Genomic DNA, 1,869 nt, shown 5'->3' with positions numbered 1-1,869 from the left:
GAGGCAGGAGAATGGCGCTAAAAATGAGCTTTCCTAGCTAACACGGTGAAACCCCGTCTCTACTAAAAAATACAAAAAAAAAAACTAGCCGGGCGAGGTGGCGAGCGCCTGTAGTCCCAGCTACTCCGGAGGCTGAGGCAGGAGTAATGGCGTAAACCCGGGAGGCGGAGCTTGCAGTGAGCTGAGATCCGGCCACTGCACTCCAGCCTGGGCGACAGAGCGAGACTCCGTCTCAAAAAAAAATAAAATAAAAAAAAATAAAAAAAATAAATGGGCAAAACTACAGCTCCCATGAGGCGAAGGGGCCACGATGCCCGCGGAAGTTATTTTTCCCCCGGCCGGCAGGGAGTTGTAGTTGTCTTTGAAAGCTTTCTCTTTCTTTTGGCATAGGCGGGAAACGTGGCGTTAAGAGGCTGGGATTCCGAGACAGAAGCGAGGCTTTCACGAAAATGCGAGCGACTTCGGCAAGGGGCGGGGCCGCTAGACGTGGATGCAAGGTACGGGGCCAGCGTGGACCAATCAGGCCTCTTTGGGGCGGGGGCCTCTGTGGAAAAGTGGGTGTGGCCTAGGGGGGAAATCACCAAGAACGCACCGGAGGTCCTTGCCGGCCCTGGAAAACGCCCTCTGCAGTGAAGGAGAGGTGAGAGGCCAGGGTTCCAAGGCTCTTGGGTCCTAGGGAGGATGGGGGCCAGAGGGCTGGAAAACTGGGTCCCGGAGGAGGATGCACTGGGTGCCAGTACTTTAGGTCCTGGGAAAAGAGCAGGCTGGCACCCTGGACTCTAGGGTCTGGGGGAGGAGGAGATCCCGGATTCCTGAGTGTGAGGGAGGAGCGTGTTGGGAGCCAGGACTCCTGGGTCTGAGGGCCCGGACTCCTGTGTCGGAGGAAGGGAAGGCTGGAGGCCTGGAATCCTGGGGCCTGGGTAACGAAATGCTTGTGTCCTGAGTCTTGGAAGTGGGGGCGGCACTGGAGGCCTGAACTCCTGGTTTCAGGGGAGGAAGAGGCTTGGGACAGACATTATGCATTATCCAGCCCTCCGTCCCCCACAGACCACACCGCCATGCCTCCCTCTGGGCCCCGAGGAACCCTCCTTCTGTTACCGCTGCTGCTGCTGCTGGTCCTGCTTGGCGCTGTGCTGGCTGTCCCCCTGGAGCGAGGGGCGCCCAACAAGGAGGAGACCCCTGCGACTGAGAGTCCCGTGAGTGGCCCAGCCCTGCTGTCCAGCCAGGTGTTTGCAGTGGTACTACAATTCCTACAGACCCCGTGCCCATAGGGTGGATGTTCCAGTGACTTACTGGCCCTACGGTTGTAGCTTGTCTTTTGCCCGCCATTCCTCCCAGCAGCAGGGGTTTGACTTGGTGAAAAACTGGAGGTCCCTGACTCTGAGGTGTGGAAAATGTGCTTCACGCCCCAAATAAACCTCTGTTTTTTTTAAGATTCTCTCCACCCAAGAAGGAATCTGAAAACAAACAAACAAAACTACATTTCCCAGTAGCACCATGTTGCTGGTTCCCAGTAGCAGCTGATGTTGGCTAGCTGGGGTAGTCTGACTTCATGGTGCTCTTGGGAGTTGTAGTTTAAATTACAAAAGGGTGGGTGCACTGCTTGTTTATTAATTCCAACATGTGTTTATCAAACCCAATAAAAGCTTTGATCTTAAGGGATTTGGAACTTTGGAGATCCTGAAGACCTTGTGGTCAGAATCTTCCTATATAGCTCCCTGTAAGAATAGGCTGGTCAGGCCTGGCACAGTGGCTCAAGCCTGTAATCCCAGCACTTTGGGAGGCCGGCAGATCACGAGGTCAGGAGATCGAGACCATCCTGGCTAACACGGTGAAACCCCGTCTCTACTAAAAATACAAAAAATTAGC

General features: G+C 54.8%; 1 protein-coding gene across 1 annotated transcript in view; it reads left to right on the top strand.

The window, feature by feature from the left end:
* The first annotated feature begins 316 nt into the window (after positions 1-316).
* The window catches only part of NUCB1 (nucleobindin 1), a 33,043-nt gene continuing 31,490 nt past the window's right edge, over positions 317-1,869 (top strand). The window contains exons 1-2 of the mRNA XM_011946434.1: positions 317-640; positions 1,048-1,196. Coding sequence (XP_011801824.1) covers positions 1,059-1,196 — 138 coding nt within the window. The 5' untranslated portion in view covers positions 317-640; positions 1,048-1,058. The remainder of the gene's footprint in view (positions 641-1,047; positions 1,197-1,869) is intronic.

The sequence above is a fragment of the Colobus angolensis genome, unplaced genomic scaffold (genome assembly GCF_000951035.1).
Source record: "Colobus angolensis palliatus isolate OR3802 unplaced genomic scaffold, Cang.pa_1.0 Scaffold25, whole genome shotgun sequence".
NCBI classification, from domain to species: domain Eukaryota; kingdom Metazoa; phylum Chordata; class Mammalia; order Primates; family Cercopithecidae; genus Colobus; species Colobus angolensis.
Note: the sequence above shows the minus strand (reverse complement) of the source record. Positions and strands in the feature narration are given on the sequence as shown.